The sequence below is a fragment of the Trifolium pratense genome, linkage group LG5 (assembly GCF_020283565.1).
Source record: "Trifolium pratense cultivar HEN17-A07 linkage group LG5, ARS_RC_1.1, whole genome shotgun sequence".
Lineage (NCBI taxonomy): Eukaryota > Viridiplantae > Streptophyta > Magnoliopsida > Fabales > Fabaceae > Trifolium > Trifolium pratense.
In genome coordinates, this window is record NC_060063.1 from 4,689,592 (window position 1) to 4,711,833 (window position 22,242).

General features: G+C 33.1%; 1 protein-coding gene across 1 annotated transcript; it reads right to left on the reverse strand.

The window, feature by feature from the left end:
- Nucleotides 1-4,458: 4,458 nt before the first annotated feature.
- LOC123887400 (nuclear poly(A) polymerase 1-like) lies at nt 4,459-11,298 on the reverse strand. The gene is made up of 13 exons (XM_045936720.1): nt 11,211-11,298; nt 10,426-11,086; nt 10,255-10,332; nt 9,657-9,764; nt 9,441-9,503; nt 9,188-9,349; nt 8,377-8,490; nt 8,223-8,285; nt 7,787-8,116; nt 7,461-7,625; nt 5,937-6,857; nt 5,134-5,204; nt 4,459-4,812 (listed from the first exon to the last, which is right to left on the reverse strand). Exons 2-13 carry the CDS (start codon nt 10,543-10,545, stop codon nt 4,767-4,769), a joined length of 2,241 nt encoding a protein of 746 aa, XP_045792676.1. The 5' UTR covers nt 10,546-11,086; nt 11,211-11,298; the 3' UTR covers nt 4,459-4,766.
- Nucleotides 11,299-22,242: the final 10,944 nt, after the last annotated feature.

Consider the following 22,242-nt stretch of genomic DNA (forward strand, 5'->3'; position numbering starts at 1 on the left):
TGAAAACCTAACTTGTGCAGCAAGGCCATCTCATGCTATAAATACATGAAGACTCAGACCCATTTTGCACATTGAAGCCATTGTTCATCAAAGATGTAGTCTTTAGGGTTTCGTGTCCTTGAGCCACTCTCTAGGAGAGTTGGTGTTAGTGAACCACTCGGGTTATGAGATGGTCACTATGTCCTCACTCAGTAACCTGTAGGTAATGAGTTGAGTATTGTACTTGGAGGAAGCTTGTAAGCAACTCCAAATTGTGAACTTAGTCAAGGGTGTTGGCTAGGTATTTGTCATTGAAGTGCGTCTTCATCGTTGTCTAGGAGAGTGTCTCCATTATGTTGTTATTGAAATCCTTACTGGTTGTAAGGTTGAGGGGAAGTGAGCAGATGTTCTCATATCTAGGAGTTCCTAGGTAGAAATTAGCACAGATAGTGATTAGGGGCGAAGTCAAGAACCGTGGTGTTGGTCGAGGGCTTCAAACTAATATTATCATAGTAGATTTTCTTTCTGGATTGGTATCCCCCAGATTAGGTGACGTTGCACCGAACTGGGTTAACAAATAACTTGTGTTATTTATCTTCCTGCACTTAATTTATTTTTAACTTGTCTATTGTGTTATGTACTGCTACGAGATGTTGTAGCATCTTTCGCAGCATCTTTCTATCAGCCTTCCAGAATTTGAATTTCAGGATTTGCTCAGATTAGACTCGCACTTGAATGAGTTCGGATAAAATGCAGGTTGAATTAGGTCACCAGGTTGAACGAGTCACCCGAACCCGTGAACACCCCTATTCTATGGTACTCGTATTCTGTTAAGAATTAGGTTGGAAATATAATAATAATAATAATAATTGGAGAAAATATTTCATCTTACAAGTCGATTTTGTAATGTTGGGTTAGTTTCAACTTAAAAATCTAAGATGATATAAAAGCCTCCCTAAAACTTGTTAGGTCACCTGCTATTAGATTTCTCTTATCGGATTACTCACCATTTATATTCATGCACCGAACTAATAGTTTTAGATGTAAGGATGTCAATTTGATCTGCAAATGAAGATCCCCGTGGAAATTGCCCCATTTTTGGGATACGAAAATTGGGAATTTTTCTCTATAGGGATGAAGGTCGGGGACAAAATTTTATCCCCACTTCGTGGAAACTCCATCACAGAACACTATTAAAATAATATTTATATGTGTATATATTAAAATGTTTTATGTATTTTCACACGATATGTATATAAATTGGATTCTATGTAATGTTTATTATTTACACAAGACTAATAATAATGTCTTAATTTTTTTCTTTGTTTTATAATTAAACTTTTATTTATGTTATAACGTTTGATAGAAAATATTAAAAACTTAATATTTTTTTAATGTTGATGTTTTCTTAAGGAAGTTGTGGAGATCTTCGGGAATGACGATAAAGAAAGAATACTCCCTAAAACGAGATATGAAAAATATTTTAGATGGTGCGGAATGAAATAGTAAAGTTATTCCCCATTTATTCTCTGCTCCGTTGATATCTCTAATTGGATGTGATGAGTGTTAAGATTCAACTTGAAGATAAAAATATTTTAGATATGTATGTTTATAAATATACAATCATAATATCCCAAGACAATTTTATAAAATTATGTTAAGACTTAACTCTAACTCAAAGTTATAAGAAATTTTAACCAAAAATATGTTTGCATCAAAAAATATGTTTTTATTTATGTATGGTAAGCAAACTAACTCAGCTTATCTGTAAATGAAAAAGACTTATATCAAGAAAGATTCATAAGATGTTGACCTTACATAGGTATGTTTTCACTATGAGTTGAGTGAAATGGAACAAGTACTATTAATTTCATTCATAGACTATGGTCCGCGGACCGGTTCGTTTGACCTATATATATGGGTCACATGAGTCAAATATGTTCAAGTATGGTCTATTTTTATGTGGGCCTACTGCCTACATGCAAGGGTGTAGTTGGGTATGCTATATAGCCCATCTTTTAAAAAAGAATGAAGTTGGTGTTTTATGAGAAAAAGGAGATGTTTTCTCTTGAGACCCCATGGTCCTTTTTCCTCCTCTAAATTTTACTTTTTTGCCCTTCAATAAAAATATCGGTTTCTACGGACCGATTTTTTTCGCCTTGAAAAAAATTCGGTTTCTGTTAACTGAAATTTTCCTGAATTTGAACTAGAAAAAATTTCGATTTCTGCGAACCGAAGTTTTTATCAAGGGAAAAATTGGAATATTTGGGGGTATAAAAGATACATCGAGGGCCCGAAGAGAAAACATCGAAAAAGGAAGCATAGTGGGTATAAACCGACGTTCGATAAAAATTAGAGTATTTGATAGTTATTCCTTCGTCTTTAATTATAAATAAACTTTTATGTTTAGATTTATTCGATAACTAATGTATTTGGTCAGATTCTAGATCAGATATATTAGTTATTTAATAAATTTAAAAAGTGAAAATTTACTTATAAGAATTTAATTGATATGCATCGATAGTGTAAAATAATTTTACACTGTCAATCAATATCAACCATGTTTTCCGCCACATCACCCCACTTTCTTGACATGACATGGCAAAATGATGATTATTTATTGGAAGATCGTATAAAACTATTTTACATCGTCAGTGTATATCAATTAAACTCTGCTTATAATGTCGGATGCAGTAGATTTTAAAAAACAGTTATGAAATACATCATATGATAAGATGATAGATTTGCATTGGAAAATGGTGTAAATTTAGACGTATTAGTCAATCCTTTCTATGTTGAGTTTAATGGACATCATACATCAGTGTAAAATATTTTAACACAAACATTCAATAAAAATAAGTTATTCCTCCCCATTATATCATTAAAGTGGTGTGTAGTTGGATGATTTGGCGGAATATATAATCGATATTAAATGACAGTGTAAAATTATTTTATATTGTCGCTGCATGTCCAATTTTCTCTTTTATATTTTGGTACTCTAATAATGTCCAATTTTCTCTTTTATATTTCGCTGCACAGACAGTGTAATGCACTCTTTACATGGACAACTAATTAAAATCCATTTTTTTACACGTCAATGATGGAATGTTGGAATGTTATTGGACGTCTCTCTCTAATTTATTAAATTTTAATTTAAAATAATGACATGACAGAATGATGGAATGTTATTGGACGTCTGTGTAATCCCACTTTACACTACATGTGCATATTCTTTAAACTCTTTAATTTATCTCAAAGGAGTGTATTTGTTAAAACTTAGTAGAAATACAAAAGTAAACAAAGATCACTTGATAAACTTATTCGTCTTATTTTTGACACTTTTGATCACTATAGTTCTTACATAGACAATTTTGTCGACAATATTTAGAAATAAAATAAACAATGAGTTTATAGCAAATAGTAGTACATTATTACTTTATTAATTTGTTTAGTACAACATCAATTATTATAGATACAACTAATTGATTTTCTTTTTTTTTTTTTTCAAAGGAACTAATTGATTTCTTGAAGTGCCCAGATACAGAGCTAGGAATTAAAATGTGGGACCACATTCGGGGGGACCAAATAGTTTACAACTGAATTTTAAATGCTCAATATATACAAATAATTTATAATTTAAAAAATTTATAAGTAAAATAAACAAGTGAAATTATCAACAAAAAAAACAAATGAACTTTTTTTTTTCTAACTATCTTTCAATTAAATTTAGAAGAAAAAGAATATTATACACTTTTCAATTAAATAACTGCAATGCAAAGAAATATATTTCATTCAAGACAAACAAACAAAAAAAACCTTAAAATGCTAAGAAATTAATAGTGATCCTAAATAAAAATAATTATATAAAAAATCACAGGAAATGGCTAAAAATGAACATAACAAATTACGAATAGGTGGGGAAAAAATGAGCATTTTAATCGACAAACTAATAGATAATGATAAAAGGAAATATTATTATTTGTTATTTTAAGTAAGATATTATTAAAGTTAAATATTAATTATGTCAATTATATTTAAAACATTAAATAAATAAAAATATTCATTTGGTGGAACTAGCGCACTTGCTTTCTCTCTTTTTATTTTTCCTTCTGTCTGTCTCTTGCACTCAAACCTCTATCGGCTATAATTAGAACTCTGCCACATTTGGTGGCACCAACGCACCCCCTTTGTCGTCCCTCACTTCCCTCTACCATGGAAGGTACCGTCGTATGATGCAACAATCCAAACAAAAAGAGAAGGATTGAAGATTAGGGGAGCCGAGAGAGGGTGGGGCAACCGGAATCAAAGACTAGAAAGCTAACACAGAATAGATTAGGTACTTTACTGAATATGGGGCACGCACATACATACTAATGAATTAAAAAAATTATTGTTTCTTATTAAAAAAAAACCGAAAAAAGTATAATACAACCAATGAATTGAAAATATATTAACCATAACTATGCTAAAAAAGACATTGCATAAGTCACCAAAATTTATTTCTTATTTTGCCGGTGCAACATATTCTCATTTACACATAAAATAAATGTTGATGGCTTTTTTAGCTCAGGATTATTTTCTTCGCCAAAATTGTTACATAAAGAAACAAGGAGCTGAGCTACAACTATTTTACAATACATCTTCAAGGTGCAGCTTTTTTCTTCAATAAGTTACGTGCATCAAGGCATCAGGGGATATCTATACGTTCCAACTATGTTGGCACCCATAGACATCCCCATCCTATGCCTCTAGCTCATAATCAAGGTGCAGCTTAAGCTTTGAAGTGTCTAAGAACTTTTATCCACTGCTTTCCCTAAGGATGTGAAGTTCAACCTGAAAATAAGGAGTCAATCAAAACAAATCAAGCAATACTTAACAGGAATAACATCAGAGAACAAATTTAGTAATACTTCTACACTGCCAACGTAGAAGTATGCACTGATAGTGTAAAATAATTCTATACTGTCAACCAATAGCAATCATGTATACTGCCCCACTTTCTTCATATGACATGGAAGATTAGATCTTTCTTATTGGAAGTCGATGTAAAATTAATTTACACCGATGGTGTGTATCCTTTACTCTCCTCTGATATTTTAGGAAGTAATAGTACAAACAGACACTAGTGAAATATGATTGAAATATTGTGTATACCTGATAAGAGGTTTCCTCTGTGGTACAGGAGCAGGAATCCGACATAACAATGGTGCTGTCAGCTCCGCAGGCTTTTTATTCCAAAAAATATGAAAAGAAAAAGGGGAGAAAAAAAATAGTTAGAACACTTGTAATAATTTTCACATAATGCAACTGAAATAGAACACTTGTTAAGGTATATATAAAATAAGTAGCAAGAGATGGATCATTCCGAATGTGAGTTCTCCAAGAAAACAAAAAGCAAATAAATTCAGTTGTTTGTGTAATATTGGATTAAGGGCTTGTTTGGATTGAACAATTTGAGTTTATCTATTGACATTAACACTTGTTTGCGAGAGCTTATGGAAACAGCTTATGTTCATAAGTTGATTTTAACCTATTTCCATAGCCCTCCAAGATATGGTATGAAAACATATAAAAACAGTGACTTTATTTTATCTTTTATCATAAAAATAAAAATAACTTGTACATATGCACTTATATAATATGCACTTAGGCTATAATTAAGTTGCTTAGCCAAACAGGTTCTAAGTGACAGAACAAATGCAAACTCAATAATACCCTCGTTAAAAAATCATAAAATACCCTCTCAACTTTTTTTTTTGAACAAGCAATACCCTCTCAACTTTATGTGACATGTTATGATGTGGTAATCTATATGGATACAAGATAACCTCATCATATATATAGGAAGCAGTTAAGGAAAAGCTAGTGTATGAACTATTTACAATTGCTGCATAATATTTTATTGAATAATCCGACAGTGAAAATCTTCCAAATTTAAGCCAGAATAAGAGAATAACCTCGAGCTCTTCCAAGCCTCCATTAGAAAACGAATGAGTTGAACATATGGTTTCCTTAGAAATAACTTGCTCTTCCGCTACTGTAAACTTTGAGTTTGGAGAGTCAAAATTGTTGCTTTTCACGCTCCCACCATTATCGTTGACTTGATTTCTATACCCCAAATCTTCTTCAAGCTCATCCGGTTCTTGTGCCAAAGCTTGATGCGCTTCATACGGACCAGACATAATCTGCTCGATGGCTAGTCGTTCGTCTTCTTTGGTGTTAGATGTATCAGGAGCAACAGATTGTTTGTTATGCATCGCTGATCCATTGGGTACACTATCACCAGAAGGAATCTCACCAGCCGATTTCAGACAAGGTTTCAAACTCTTTTGATCACCCATACTATTGACTTCAGAGTCATCGAATTTCATTGAACATGAACTAGTAGCACTAATAAGAGTTCTATCTTCATGAACTTCCCTATTGGGAGGAGATAAAGAGGACTTTGAAATCCGCGAGTTATTATTATCCTCCAATCGCTTTCTCTTCCTTGTGTCATCTGCTCCAAGTACAGCTGCTTTACCGCCTTGAGACTTTTCAGGTTGACTTTGACCAGAAACCCTTAATTTTGAACTTTGTTTATTCTCACCAGTTGCTTTAGGTCGAATGCCACCAGGAAATATGAAATTTGGTATGTTACGGCGTTTCACATGGGAAACGTGGATTTCCATTCCAGGTTTCCATGAAGTGTATGCGTTGACAGAATTCTTCCAATCTTCCACAGTTAGCCTTATATCAAACTGTTCACCTTCATTTACCGGAACTCCTTGTTTACGCTGCAGACCCATAAAGTAACATTGGTGGAAGGATCTAGATTTGTCTGAAAATTCGCCAGGATGTGGATGACACTGAAGCATGCCATAAGTGTACCTCTCAATCTACAAGTTTAAGGAAATGTGGTTATTATCAAATTGAGATTCAAATCGTGAATTAGAAGACCTATTTTTCAAATAGTGAATCGAATCTTCTTATGAATCATAAGATATGTTACTAATGAAATTTTATTTTAAAGTAAACAGAGATGACATAGCAAAATTATAGGTTGATATGTTGTATACAAACCTCAAAATAATTGAAGATTTTAGTCATAAATCTGATAGGACTCGATCATAACTATCAAAATCAAATGAAAAAAGAAAAATGGCAGACTATATAAAGTTGAGAAAAAAAATGTGACCGTTAAGACTAAGTTTAGGTAGTGATTCATTAGAATGAATCCGGATTCATCATAATGAATGAAGATTTGTATCAATTTGGGTTTGATTTTGTATTGAACCAAGATATGACCGCATGTATCGTACAATACTGATAACCATGTAAACAGCTGATATAGATTATACATTATGCAATGCAAGAACAGAAAATGAAAAGTAATATCCGCCCCTTCCCCCGCTCTCAAAACCAAAGAAAATGTAAAACGGGGGAATTAAGAGAAAAAATATAACCGGTAATAAGCAATGATAAAATTTGCAGTGTCATACCTTCAATGTCAACTGGCGGAGACGAGACTCAACCCATCCTTTCCATTGTCTAAGGTCGTCCGGATTCTCTGCTGTAATGTCTATTTGTAGGTAATTCTTGTAAGCTTCAAAAAAGGGATAAGGTTCAAAAAGAGTATCCCAGTCAGCCTTGCTAGCCTCCATAGCCTACAAAGACCATAAACATCGACAGAAAAAAAAAAAAAAAAAAAAAAAAAAACACTGAATCAAATTCAATTCAAAATTCATTAACCGAACTAGAAAAATTGATTGAGAATATTCATATGATTTGCCAAAAGAAAACTTTTTTTACGATCTTCATATCATACCTCACATATTTCAGTTCCCCTCTTAAATTCCTCCGACATAATAAGCAGTGTACTTGTTGTCACATTGTAAGTAGAGTTCATGCAAGGATAAGCAGGAGTAATTATAGGCATTAGATGATATTTATCTTTAGGATTCCTTCTAGGGTCCCAAACGGATAGTCCAAGAGATCCTTCTTCGATGGCACAAAGCATGACTGGATTCGGCCATCGCCACTGAGTATATACCCTAAAGAATCTAGACACCAACATATTAGGAAGTGCGTTAGGATAAAGCTGGCATATTCGACCAACAAGCAATGCCAGGTTAATACCACCAAGAAAACCAGCAACCTGTCAATGAAATAGGAAAAAGATGCTTTAGGAAAATCCATATCAAATAATAGTAAACGATTTTGGAACAGAAAATAAGCAATCAGGTATAGTAGTTATGTCATACATTTGAATATACACCACGACGCTTTGCCCAAAACCTCATGCATCTCAATGTTGTGCGAAAATTCTGCATTTCAGAAACAGAATACAATCATTCATAAGAATGTCACACAAAAACTTAACGTAAAATCTAGGTGAGTAAATTTTATAACCACCACCTGAATATTTGGAACTAAACGCAGAACTTGATCAGTTACTCTACATCCATTGAGACTGAGAACAGTTTGTTCGTCTACATTTTGTAATATTGATTCCTGTGATACATCTAAGTCCTGCCCAAAAAATAATTCCACTATTACTAAATGGTAAATTTGAAGTAACAAACAATCTACACTATAAAGACAGAAAAAACATATATGAATGTCACATCTGTAGAACATTCATTTGTGGAATAACTAAATGTCCAAAGATCAGGTCCCAAATGAATGGCTTCTTCCCTAATTCCTTCCGCTACGCTACAAAACGATAGTGTTACTATAACCACTATTTAAAAACACTTTGTATTAAATCGCATATCGCAAAACATTGGCAATTTCTTAAAAATCCTCTATATTAGAGTGCTATGAAGTTGTTATGGCCGCAATTTGACAACACTGCCAAACATTGAGTAAGTGCCTAAGCCTTGATCCAGAAAGGCAGTAACCATTACGAGATTGGAATTGGTTGGTATCAAATTTCCATTTATAACACTAACATTAAGTATGATACTAATCTTTGATCCAGAAAGGAAGCGACCGTTGCGTTGAGTGGAATAGGATGGTGTCATAATGCCTATTTTTAGAAAATTAAAAAAGGATCTCTCATATTATTTAGGACTTGTGTGTTTATGCTTTAAAAAGTGATTTTATAATACAGCTTTCTTCAAAAAGCTGCGATTTTAACCGTTTGAGAATCAAAATGGACATTGACAGGAACAAAGAAACAATTTTTTTGACCAAAATAGTTAATATTTTTGCAAAAATGACTTACTTCAGGAATAACCCACAGTGCCAATCTTGCATACAGAAGATCTACAGAAACTCCATTGAACTTGAATTTCATCACAGGAACATGAGCATCAGGCACAGGGTGCAATTCAGTTACTTCCTCCATCTCAGATAGCATCTTCTGTAGCTCACCAAAGAAATCTTCCTAAACCCAATTGAAATAACAACCTAAGTTAAAAAGAAATATAATCTGTAAAAACGATATTTTTTTTTGTTAAAATCAACCATTAACATACTTCTCTAGTTGCATGTCTAGGTCCCACACAAAGGGTATCAATATCAGCTCCAGGTCCATGCACCTGCGAGATTTGGAGTCAAATGGTTAAAATAAAAACAACAAAAATAAATATTGCTAAATGTATATAGGATACACAATAGAAGTAAAAAGCAAAGATCAAAGAGTATTGTAAAACAGACATGAAAGATTTGGGAAAATAAGAATAGCTCTATACCCCAAGTCGATAGGAGCCAAAAGTGAAAATCTTGGCATTTGCTTCATGCACCAGTTGTTCATTGAATCCCTTCGCCCGGCTGATGGTCTTAACCCAAATCTTCACAATCTAGTTTATAATATAACAGCACAATCAAAACAAACGAATTCATAGCAATCTGCACTACATTTCCAAGATTTTTTTTTTAAGTGATCAAATGTTAAGGGTGAGAGGAGGCTGTCCCCATTACTAGCATTATATTTGAATATTTATGTCTTTAGTTAAAAACGATACAGTCACTACAATCAATAAATCGGAGATGTTCAATGAAGATAGTAGATTGTACAGTTCATAATAGTATTGTTAAATAGAGGCTATACTATAGTGTTTTAAGTTGTAACGTGATCTTCAATTGACAACACCGGTTCGTATTTCTATGTTAGCAAATTGGATTCAAAACATGAACTTGAAACGTGAATCGTGATATCTTCATCTAAAAACTCCGATTTTCTAACCCTAGAAACTGTATCGTTTTTTCACTGCATATAATCCGAGTTCCTATATTTCTTTTCCAAGGTTGAATTAAATGAAATTACATCAAAAAATAAACAAGGTCAACCTGGTCTAGCCTGCCAAGCACTTCCTCCCTACCCACTGCCTCCTGCTGACTCTCATACAATCCAACACCTTGCAAGTACTGAACACCAAAAATCCAAATTCAGTACAAAATAACACTACCAAAAGCACCAAAATTCCATATAAATTCACAATAACTGCAAATAAAAAGAACCTTTTCAAGTTCATGGCTCTTGATCACATCTTCCTCAGTTGGTCCAGCCAATGAAATCGGCTCAGTTATGCCTAACCATTTCTGTCCATTATTCTGATTGCTCAATCCAGGGATCCCCATCAACAAATTGATACAGTTTTTTTTTTTTCTTTTCTTTTCTTTTTCTAATTATAGTATGATATTTTTCGTTTCAATGATAGGGTTGCAAAGCAAATTTGCAATGAGAATTATCAGTTACTGATCTTTTTTTTTTCAATTTTTTTTTCCAATAAAATCAAATGAAACCAAATTGAAACACAAAAAGGAACAAAAAATTACACACACTATAACAATGTGATGATAATTGTTGTTTTTTGCTTTTACAATATTAGGGTGAAAACGTTCAAAGCAATGAACTTTTACCACAAAAACATGAAAAGCACAAAAGGGTGCAAAATTACAAAGCCAAATCAAACAATTTCATATGAAAATAGAACAAATTGTACAAAATTTCAAATTGGGGCTTTTTCAACCGCAACCCTAAATCAGCAACAACGAGCAATCGCGACAACTGAGATGAACAAAGATGTGATGAACGTGATCGGAAGTGCAGAAAGGCTTCAACTTGATGAAATCTCTAGGGTTTGGCACTTCCTACGATGATTGAATTGAACCTTGAAAGCTTCAATGGAAAAAGTAAAATATGTTTCAATAAATAATTAAATAAATAAAATTAAAATAAAATAAGGAAGAAAAATTTAACAGAAAATTAGAAAATTGCAGAGAGAGAGAGAGAGAGTGCTTACGGAGAGGAAGAAAAAGGGTTCGGGGAAACAGCTATGATGATGAAGAATGGAAGTAAGTGATAAATAGAATATGCATAAAAGATATACTAGAGATTATTAACTTGTTCAAAAAGTAAATAAATAATATTAATATTTATTTTATTTTTTGACAGAAAAGTAAAATAAAAATTTTTTTAAAGGAAAGTAAAATAAAACTATATCTTGTATTTTGGGCTTTTAATGATATCCAAGACTATTTTACCAAAAACTAAAAAAAAAATATTTATAAAATTTAGGGTAAATAGGATTTTACCCCTGCAAAATAAGCGAATTTTGTTTTAACCCTACAAAATAAAAATTTGGAATTACCACCCTGTAATATGAAGATTCTATCTTTTTACCCCCTGCTTGACAACTTGGCATAGATTTTTATATTTTATGAGGTGGTCCACATATGTGGCATTTAATTCATTTTTTTTTTTTTGACGCAAATTTAATTCATTTTTTATTTTTTTTAATTTGTACATGTCTTTTTTATTATTAAATAAATTGGTGACAAATATATAAAAAATTCCACTTAATTAGTTTTTTAAAAAATAAAAGTTATTAAAATAGATGGTGGAGTATTTTTATATTATTAAAAAAAAGAAAAAGAGAAAGTTAAAACAACACAAAAAGATCATATAAAAAAACAAAAAAAATATGTTAATCCATTGTTTCTAACGCACAAAAAAAACGAAAAAAAAAACTCAGAATTCCTTTTCTGTAATATAACACAAAACTTTCTCCTTCTCATTATTGATTTCCTATACAGGCAGAAACTGGGAACCAAAATTCTTATCCCATTATTGATTTATCTGGTACAACATCAACAACACTTTAAAAATTGATTAACAGCAACATAATTTCTCTGCTACGAATTAGTGTTTTCGTCGATCTCAATCTCTCTCTCTCGTTGTTCTTTCTGGGTTGTTGTTCTTGGTGGTGTTGATGATTTTGTTGTTGTTGTTGTTGCTCTTCTTGTTGATGATGTTGTTGTTGTTCTTGGTGGTGTTGATGATTTTGTTGAATGATGAAGGTTATGGTGGTAGGGATGAAGGGGAAATTAGAAAAGGATTTTTTTTTTTAATTTATAATTTATTTAATAATAAAAATGACATGTGCAAATTAAAAATGAATTAAATGCCACATATGTGTGTCACCTCGTAAAAATAAAGATTATATGACAAGTTGTTAAAAAGGGGTAAAAAGACGGAATCTTCATATTGCATGGGGTAATCCCAAATTTTTATTTTGCAGGGGGTAAAACCCTATTAACCCTAAAATTTATATTCCATATAATAAAAACGCTAACTTGTGCACCGTACACCATATAGTCCACTTGTGTATGTTAGCCAAAGCCTAGTTTATATATTACGTACACGATGTTTGTTTTTGTACAACGTACACAGTGTTTTTAACGAACATTCTTGGCTTTACCGTGAAACAAGGAGATGGTTTTTTAGTCCTAAATCAAAAGGTACACCTCGTTAATTTATACCTTAATGTACCGATATATATATATATATATATATATATATATATATATATATATATATAATAACATTAATAAAGGGAAAACATTTCTTTTGGTGTAGCCTTTTTTTAAAAATCCCAAATTACCCTTATGAAACTCTAACTTCCAAAACCAACTCCCTTCTAAAATCAAATCTCTACTAACTTTCAAAATTAACCAACTACTCTTCATTTCTTCTTCATATTCATTCCTGTTTTCTATTAAGAATTTGAGTTTTATAGTATGATGATGATGATGATGATGATGATGATGATGATGATGATGGCTACATACATAATAAGCATATTCAGGTTTGTCTTTGTATTGGTTTAGTCTCTATTTTCTTCAACAAGACATGAAATTAGTTATATGTTACATAGATTTCAAAACACTAAATAGAGAGTATGTGAAAATTAATATGTTGGTACGCATTGCTCATCATATGTATACAATCATGGGCTGCTTTGGGATAGTCTACCTGTATTCTAATTGAATATAAGACTGAGCATCCTATAAATCATTTTTATTCCTTTTCTCAATGTATTTTTTTTATCTTCGGTACAAATTTCATTTTTATTCCTTTTCTCAATGATTTCTTTTTTATCTTTACCAATTTTTATAGTTTCATCTACGGAAGCATAATTTGTTAACAAAAAAAAAAGATTCAAATATAGAGGTATCTATTCTAAATTGCTATATTTTGCTATTTACTTTATATTCTATCAAATTTCAGATATTAACTTTCGAGATTGTAATAAACTGTATCTTGGAGTGGTTAAAAAGTGAATACATCCATATGAAATAGCCCCAAAATGCACTCCATGTTTGTTTAAAGAAACACCACGTGTCATTTCTCTTTAAGATGCCCTCTTTATTTACAAGTGGTTCATTTTATTCTTGATGGAGGATTACCATTTTAGAGATATGTTCCAATCAAGGATTGGCTGTAATACCAATGTGCTTTAACAAAGTCAAGCATTTTACGTTAAATGAATTTGTAGCACACCCTTTCGAACAATTTTTTTTTTTTCAACTTAGACTCTCAAGTTTTAAATGATCCGTGTACTTTCACATTCAACTAAACTACAAATTCATAAGAATCATTAAAGTAATAACATATCTGCTTTAAATGTGAATTTAATTTAAATTTACTAGGCATGGTATTTGTAGTGACAAGGTGTAAACTGAGGTGATAAAGAGAAGTCACAATGGTTACTTATAATTCATGTTTGTCACTGGTATCATATCATAAAATACCCTCATTTCTCCTTCTACTCTTTGGTCTCTAGTTTATACATTTTTTCCCTTAAGGAAGCATGTACTGAAACACATCAGTTCAAAGCATATATGTTCTACTTCTTTTTTTTGGTACTAAGAGATTCTACTTTTTTCTCTCATTACAATCTACTATTTTCAATTCTGTGTTTTTATTATTTTTTTGAAAATCTACTTTTTATTAGGAAATATCTGCATAATTGTTAATTTACTGTGTATATATTTATTTTCCTTTATTAGTTTGATTATATCAAATCCCACTAATTTAGGATCACGGTTGTTATGGATTAGGATTAGCACTACTGTCTTCTCAAAATGTATTATATATATGATGTAGAAACATGTGGATATACATATAAAAACATACTGAGTTTTATTCCAAATTGCCTTGTCTTTCACATACCCTATAACACATTCTTGTTGCTATCTTAAGATGGCATCAGAGCTCGATCAGGGAATTAAAAATTCACATGATGAAGAGTCAAACAACAATAGCAGCAAACCAAATAACAAAAACAATTCCGGTATGGATTCTTCAAATCCATATTACATTCACCCTTCAGATCACCCTGGTCACTTACTTGTTCCAACAAAATTGAATGGCACCAATTACCCTTCATGGAGCAGATCGATGGTCCATGCTCTCACAGCCAAAAACAAAGTGGGTTTTATCGATGGATCCATCAAAGAACCATCAGAAGAAAAGCAACCTGCAGAATATGCGCTATGGAATCGATGCAACAACATGATTTTATCATGGCTCACACATTCTGTAGAACAGGATTTGGACAAAGGAGTCATCCATGCCAAGACTGCCTATCAGGTTTGGAAAGATTTTAAAGATCAATTTTCACAGAAAAATATACCAGCAATATATCAGATTCAAAAGTCATTAGCCTCCTTATCCCAAGGCACCATGTCAGTCTCAACCTATTTTACAAAAATCAAAGGCCTTTGGGATGAATTAGAGTCATATCGCACTCTTCCTACTTGCAGCCAGATGAAGGCTCATGATGAGCAAAGGGAAGAAGATCGCTTGATGCAATTTCTCATGGGCCTTAATGACTCTTACAGCACCGTTCCCAGCAACATTCTCATGATGTCACCATTACCCAATGTGCGACAAGCTTACTCTCTAGTCATCCAAGAAGAGACACAACGCCAAATGACTTCTGAAATAACAAAGAATTTCTCCATTGCTGCTGCAGTCAATAATCATTCAAACAACTCCTCCAACAAGCCTTTCAAAAACAAGCATTGTGAACACTGCAATAGAGATGGCCACACAATTCATAATTGTCGAACTCTAAAATTTCACTGTGATTTCTGCAATAGGGATGGACACATAGAGGATCATTGCAAGGTTAAAAATGGAACATAGGGTTCGAACAACATGAGAAATCAGAGCAATAGACAACATCAATCACAGCAGCGACAAGTTGGGTCTCGAAGTACTGCATCTAGATCTTTCCCTGCTGCAAACACATCGGAAACTTCACAATCTGCACTTGAATTATCAACAGAACAACTTCAACAACTTGCTCGTGCATTTACTATGATTTCTTCAAACAATAGTGCTGGTAATAACAATAGTCATGCAAATGCTGCAGGTCTGTCTCTCTTCTCTAATGCCTCAATAAATTCTGTATTCACTAAGCCTTGGATTTTGGACAGTGGAGCCACTAATCATATTACATCTGACCATACCAGTCTCTCTAAAACAAAGTCTTCTTCAATTCCTTTTGTCAATTTACCCACTGGTTCTTCTGCTCCAATCACATCGGTTGGGGACATGTCATTCAATACCAATATAACACTACATGATGTTTTATGTGTTCCTTCATTCCGATTAAATTTGATGTCTGCTAGCAAACTGACCACATCCTTAAATTGTTGTGTTATTTTATTTCCTGATTTTTGTGTATTACAGGACTTGGCTACGGGGAAGATGATTGGCTCGGGTGAACAATGTGGTGGTCTCTATTACATGTCTCCATTGCAACGAACTCCTATCTCTCATCAAGTTTCTCAGGCCTCAGACATATGGCATATGCGACTTGGACACCCATCTGTATCTCGTCTCAAATTAGTTTCCCCTTTATTGTCTCCAAATAACATGTCTTTTGATAATGATTGTAATATTTGTCCCATTGCTAAACAGACCAGACTTTCTTTTCCTTTAAGCCCTATTTCAACTCATGCTCCATTTGATTTATTACATTGTGATATTTGGGGTCCTCATAAAATTCCCACACATTCAGGGGCACGCTATTTTTTAACTATTGTTGATGATTTTACAAGATGCACGTGGCTATTTCTCATGCAATACAAGTCAGATTCTCAAAATATTTTAAAATCCTTCATTAAGTTCGCCTATACCCAATTTCAAGCAACTGTTAAAGCAATTAGAGTTGATAATGGGTCTGAATTCATGTCCATGAAAGATTTTTTTCAATCTCAAGGTATAGAACATCAACGAACTTGCGTTTACACTCCACAACAAAATGGAGTTGTGGAACACAAACATCGTCATATTTTAAATGTGGCACGAGCATTATTATTTCAATCACACCTACCCCTTGAATTTTGGGGAGAATGTGTATTGATTGCTGTTTACTTGATAAATCGGCTGCCATCTCCATTACTATCCAACAAATCACCTTTTGAATTATTATATAACAAGCCACCACCACTTGATCACTTAAGGGTGTTTGGTTGCTTATGTTTTGCCACAATTGTCCATCCTACACATAAATTTGATCCTCGTGCAAGAAGAGGTATATTTGTTGGATATCCTACTGGACAAAAAGGATACAAAATTTATGATCTTGAGACAAAGAATTTCTTTGTAAGTCGTGATGTTAGATTTTGCGAAACCGATTTTCCTTCCATTCCCACAACATCTAAACCCAACTCAATCTCATATCATCCTCCCCATGAAGCCTTGGATGATTCACCTATTCCCACACCATCTCATGTACCTTCCACACATGATCTGAATCCTCCTCCACAACCACCTACTGCAACACCTTCCGCTACCTCACCCATAAATGACTCAATATCAACCACATCACATACTCCAGAACCACCAACTTCCCCCATTCCCCAAGTTAGACGATCCCTCCGTGACAAGAACCCCCCGATATGGCATCAAGACTACCACATGTCTCCACAAGTCAATACATCTTCCTCGGTACCAACGTCTCGGTCAGGTACTCGATATCCTCTTTCTCATTATCTTTCATATTCACGTATTTCTTCTACACATTGTACTTTTCTAGCTAACATTACAGCCAATAAAGAGCCTCAATCTTATGATCAAGCTATCCATGATCCACAATGGCAAGCAGCAATGAATACAGAACTAGAAGCATTACAGCAAAACAACACATGGAATCTAGTACCCCTTCCTCCTGGTCATAAGCCCATCGGTTGCAAATGGGTATACAAAATAAAGTATAAATCTGATGGGACAATAGAGCGCTATAAGGCACGCCTTGTTGCTAAGGGGTACACTCAGGTTGAAGGGATTGACTATCAAGAAACGTTTTCTCCGACTGCCAAAGTTACTACTCTTCGCTGTCTTCTTACCGTTGCAGCTTCTCGAAATTGGTTCATACACCAGTTAGATGTGCAAAACGCTTTTCTTCATGGTGATTTACATGAATTAGTATACATGGAGCCTCCACCTGGTCTTCGCCGACAGGGGGAGAATGTTGTATGTCGGCTTAACAAGTCACTCTATGGACTTAAACAAGCGTCAAGGAACTGGTTCTCTACTTTCTCTAAGGCCATTCAAAAGGTCGGTTACCAACAATCAAAGGCTGACTACTCTCTCTTCACCAAGCCTCAAGGTACTTCATTCACAGCTGTCCTCATTTATGTTGATGACATACTTCTTACAGGGAATGATCTTGAAGAAATGAAACGTCTTAAAGAGTTCCTTCTCAGACACTTTCGTATCAAAGACCTTGGGGATTTGAAATATTTTTTGGGCATTGAATTTTCTCGTTCCAAAAAAAGGCATCTTCATGTCTCAAAGAAAATATGCTCTAGACATCTTGCAAGATTCGGGACTGATTGGGGCTCGCCCGGACAAGTTTCCGATGGAACAAAATTTGAAACTTACTCCCACGGATGGAGTGGTGCTAACTGATCCAACCAAATATAGAAGGCTCGTTGGTAGACTAATTTATCTTACTGTCACAAGACCTGACATTGTTTACTCTGTGCAAACATTAAGTCAGTTCATGCATGAACCTAGAAAACCACATTGGGATGCTGCATTAAGAGTCCTCAGGTACATCAAAGGCACACCCGGACAAGGCATATTATTTTCAACATCTAACGACCTTTCCTTAAAGGCCTTTTGTGATTCAGATTGGGGAGGTTGTCATGCCACTAGAAGGTCTGTTACGGGATTTTGCATTTTCCTTGGAAATTCTCCTATATCATGGAAATCTAAGAAGCAAGTTACTGTCTCTAGATCATCAGCAGAATCTGAATATCGAGCTATGGCTAATACATGTTTGGAGCTGACTTGGCTACGATTCATACTACAAGATTTGAAAGTCACACAGGCCGCTCCAACACCACTATTTTGTGACAATCAGGCAGCACTACACATTGCGGCGAATCCTGTTTTTCATGAGCGTACAAAGCACATTGAGATAGATTGTCATATAGTACGAGAAAAACTACAAGCTGGTATGATTAGTCCTTCTTATGTGCCAACACGATTCCAGTTAGCAGACGTGTTCACTAAAGCTTTGGGAAAGGATCAATTTGTGACACTGCGCAACAAGTTGGGACTTCACGACATTCACTCACCAACTTGAGGGGGAGTATTAGGAAATATCTGCATAATTGTTAATTTACTGTGTATATATTTATTTTCCTTTATTAGTTTGATTATATCAAATCCCACTAATTTAGGATCACGGTTGTTATGGATTAGGATTAGCACTACTGTCTTCTCAAAATGTATTATATATATGATGTAGAAACTTGTGGATATACATATAAAAACATACTGAGTTTTATTCCAAATTGCCTTGTCTTTCACATACCCTATAACACATATTCTTGTTGCTATCTTAAGACTTTTCTACTGTAAATAAGGTTTCGAATATATATATCACTGAGCAAGAGTAGACTACCGCAATTGAGGAATACTGAAGATGAAAGTGAGATATATCAACAAAAAGTATATATATTTATAGGATCATCGGTTGTAAATTTTTGTTGACAACGCTTCGTTACCTCACTTTCTATAGTAAATTTCAAATTATAATTTTTTTTAGATAAATTTCAACTTATTTTGTTTCTTTAGTTTTTACTAAAATGATTAAGGCTTGGTCTTATTTGGGATGTTCATATAATAGACATCCCTAAATTTATATCACTACAATCACAATATCCATTTTCTTCTTTTTTATTTTTATTTTATTTTACGTTGGTTTATAAAATTTGTATGTGCCTATAAATTATGAAAGACTTTATATGAAAGTTTATTTTTTGCTTGCAAAATTCTAATCTTTTGCAAGTAATAAAGTATGAACCACTTAATTTCTGTACTTATTTTTATTTTTGTCAAGAAACCACTCGATTTCTAAAGGCATAATACATTGTTGTGAACATCGACTAATTGATTAAATCATATTCTTTCTTGCCTTTTTTTAAATAAAAAAATTATTTTTGTATAGATGTCATTAATTTGTGTTTGCATTTATCATTCCTTAAATTTTTTGTTAACATCTTCTCTAAATATGGTTCAATGGTAGTTTATAATTGGTTTAACTACACATTTGGTCCCTTACGTTTATTTTAGGTTTCAATTTGGTCCCTTACGTTTAAAAAGTATCAATTTGGTCCCTTACGTTTAAAAAGTATCAATTTGGTCCCTTACGTTTATTTTAAGTTTCAAGTTAGTCCTTTCCGTTAGTTTTGTCACTAACACCGTTTGAATAGTACACGTGTCAACGTGTCCAAGTGCCACGTGTCAGTCCACGTATGCAAATTGACTGCCACATGTGACAAAATTGACGGAAAGGACCAACTTGAAACCTAAAATAAACGTAAGGGACCAAATTGATACTTTTTAAACGTAAGGGACCAAATTGAAACCTAAAATAAACGTAAGGGACCAAATGTATAGTTAAGCCTTTATAATTTATATGGATTGTTTATAATTACATTAGCGCAATAGAAAATCGCGTATCACAAAAACGGGCACGGAACGTGCCCGTTTGGCCACTAGTATATAATAAAGAGAATACATAAGTTTTGATGTGGACTTTTCATAATACCAACAATATCCTTGATTTTTTTTAGTAGCAATAAAAATCTTTTATTAAAAAACTCACCATAACATAAGACACATCTTTTTTTTAGCAGCAAAAATCTTTTATTAACAAACTGGTCATAACGTAAAGCATATCTTTTTTTTTTACATAAGTTAAACAAAGGCCGGCGCGGAACGCGCCTGCTAGTATATATATAATTATCTATATCTATACTATATATAAAGATAATACATGAGTTTTGATGTGGACTTTTCATAATACCAACAGTATCTGCGTCTGCCTGGCCCGCTAGTATATATATATATATATATATATATATATATATATATATATATATATATATATATATATATATATATATATAATTATCTATACTATATATAAAGAGAATACATGAGTTTTGATGTGGATTTTTCATAATACCAACGGTATCCTTATTTGTTTTAGTAGCAATAAAAATCTTTTATTAACAAACTCACCATAACATAAGACAAATCTTTTTTTTACCAGCAAAAATCTTTTATTAACTAATTGACCATAACGTAAATCATTTTTTTTTACATAAGTTAGACACAGGCTGGCGCGGAACGCGCCTGCCTGGCCCGCTAGTATATATATATAATTAGTTTTCGCAAAATAAGTTCTCTCTCTTTTTTTCGGCAATTTTTTATTTATTTTTTTACGCATTTCACGTAGTAACTTAGTTGATAGAAACATTGTCAAAATATATGTTGAAATCTAATCATAAATATAAGTTTGGTCTAGTGGTGAGGAATTTAAGTAGTATGCATGAGGTCCTCGTTCAATCGGGAATGAATTCACTCAAGTGTAATTTACACTTGAGAGAATAAAGTGTGGTTTGTTACCATTGATCAAGAGAGAAAAACATATAAAAATTTAGAGAAAATGAATTTAGAAGGTGTTAGATTACACTTTATTCTCTTAAGTGTAAATCACACTTGAGAGAATTCATTCCCAACTTAAATATAATTACAAAAAATGAGAAGTTGGATTGAACGGGGAATGGATTCTCCCAAGTGTGATTTACACTTGAGAGAATAAAGTGTAATTTAACACCTTCTAAATTCATTTTCTCTAAATTTTTATATGTTTCTCTCTCTTGATCAATGGTAACAAACCACACTTTATTCTTCTATAATTTGGTTTTTATTTTGAGGAAATTTTTAAATTAATAGAATTTATAAAAATCAAATATTCTTCTATAATTTTAAAAAAATGGAAAACTATTTTTTTGGGGTTACAAAGGAGGAGAGGATCAAACCCAGGACTTCATACATACTACTTAGTAATAGTATGCTTCGGGATCAAGAAATATAAATATTGAATTATACAAAGATGACGCTATCTATATATGTCTTGTGTTCAATAAAGATATGAGGACTCGATCTTACCGTTTTAATTTTACTACTTGTACGATTAAAAAAATGGAAATTTGATTGCTTGTATTTTATCAAACAACATTACATGCTGCTAAAACATGACTAGAATAGAAAGTTCACACAACCGAAAATGTATATTACATGTGTAATTTAAAGTATCTCAAACCATACATGTGTTTTTGTTGGATATGTGGTTAGAGATTAGCTTAAGCACTTGCTCCCTGAAATGGATCTCTTACCACATGCACTTTGTTTTTTAACTTCTGTTGGTTGTGTTATTTGAACTATTTTGATAATTATCTTTATGCGTCACTTTTAGATTGATGGTTGCGGCGGTTATATGCTTAAGGAGAAATTTAAAAGGATTAAATTGGCTTTGAAATATTGGCATACGGCAGACACCCAGAATTTTCCTAGTCGGATTGCGTCTCTAAAAGATCGGCTTACGGATCTTGATGTGAACGGGGGAGAGGAGGATTTACCTGAATCTGAGTTAGCGGAGTTTCATGGGGTTTCGT

Bases quoted from the DNA above. Each gene is read 5' to 3' on its own strand.
- LOC123887400 (XM_045936720.1), bottom strand. From the start codon at position 10,545: ATGGGGATCCCTGGATTGAGCAATCAGAATAATGGACAGAAATGGTTA. The intron at 9,765-10,254 runs GTTGACCTTGTT...ATTATAAACTAG, and splicing joins TGCTTGGCAGGCTAGACCAG to ATTGTGAAGATTTGGGTTAA. The intron at 5,205-5,936 runs GTTATTCTCTTA...TGGAATAAAAAG, and splicing joins GAGGCTTGGAAGAGCTCGAG to CCTGCGGAGCTGACAGCACC.